This window comes from Camelina sativa, chromosome 2, assembly GCF_000633955.1.
Source record: "Camelina sativa cultivar DH55 chromosome 2, Cs, whole genome shotgun sequence".
NCBI lineage: Eukaryota > Viridiplantae > Streptophyta > Magnoliopsida > Brassicales > Brassicaceae > Camelina > Camelina sativa.
Window position 1 is genome coordinate 21146642 of NC_025686.1, and position 573 is coordinate 21147214.

General features: G+C 52.5%; 1 protein-coding gene across 1 annotated transcript; it reads left to right on the forward strand.

The window, feature by feature from the left end:
* LOC104755044 lies at positions 7–372 on the forward strand. Its single transcript, XM_010477369.1, has one exon. It carries the CDS (start codon positions 7–9, stop codon positions 370–372), a length of 366 nt encoding a protein of 121 aa, XP_010475671.1.

Here is a 573-nt window from a genome sequence, read left to right on the forward strand (position 1 = left end):
GGCCGCATGGACGCATACTTAAAGATAGTAAAGGAGCTCGCAAAGGGGTTCGACCATTTCATGATCGACAAGATACCTCGAAGCGCCAACGCTCCCGCAGACGCTCTGGCCGTCTTAGCATCAACCTCAGATCCGGACCTACGTCGGGTAATCCCAGTCGAGAGTATTTCAGTAAGTAGCATCGACGCTGGGGCTCAAGTTAACATCATATCTGTCGACCCGGCAGAACATGCCGACCTTGACGATGAGGCACAACCTAACCATGAGGCCAAGCCCGCTACCGAACCCGCGGACTGGCGCCAAGAAATACTTCAGTACATCAATGAAGGAGTAGTCCCGGCAGATAAATGGCAGTCCCGACGCCTTAAATAGAAAGCGGCACAGTACATTATAGTCGAGGGACGCCTTTACCGTTGGAGCGCGGCCGGTATATTACTACATTGCATCTCGACAGAAGAGACCCAGCGAGTAATGCAGGAAACGCATGAAGGAGCCGGAGGAAACCACTCCGGCGGACACGCCTTAGCACTAAAAATCAGGAAACATGGAATATACTGGCCGACTATGGTCAGT

Bases quoted from the DNA above. Each gene is read 5' to 3' on its own strand.
- LOC104755044 (XM_010477369.1), top strand. From the start codon at position 7: ATGGACGCATACTTAAAGATAGTAAAGGAGCTCGCAAAGGGGTTCGAC.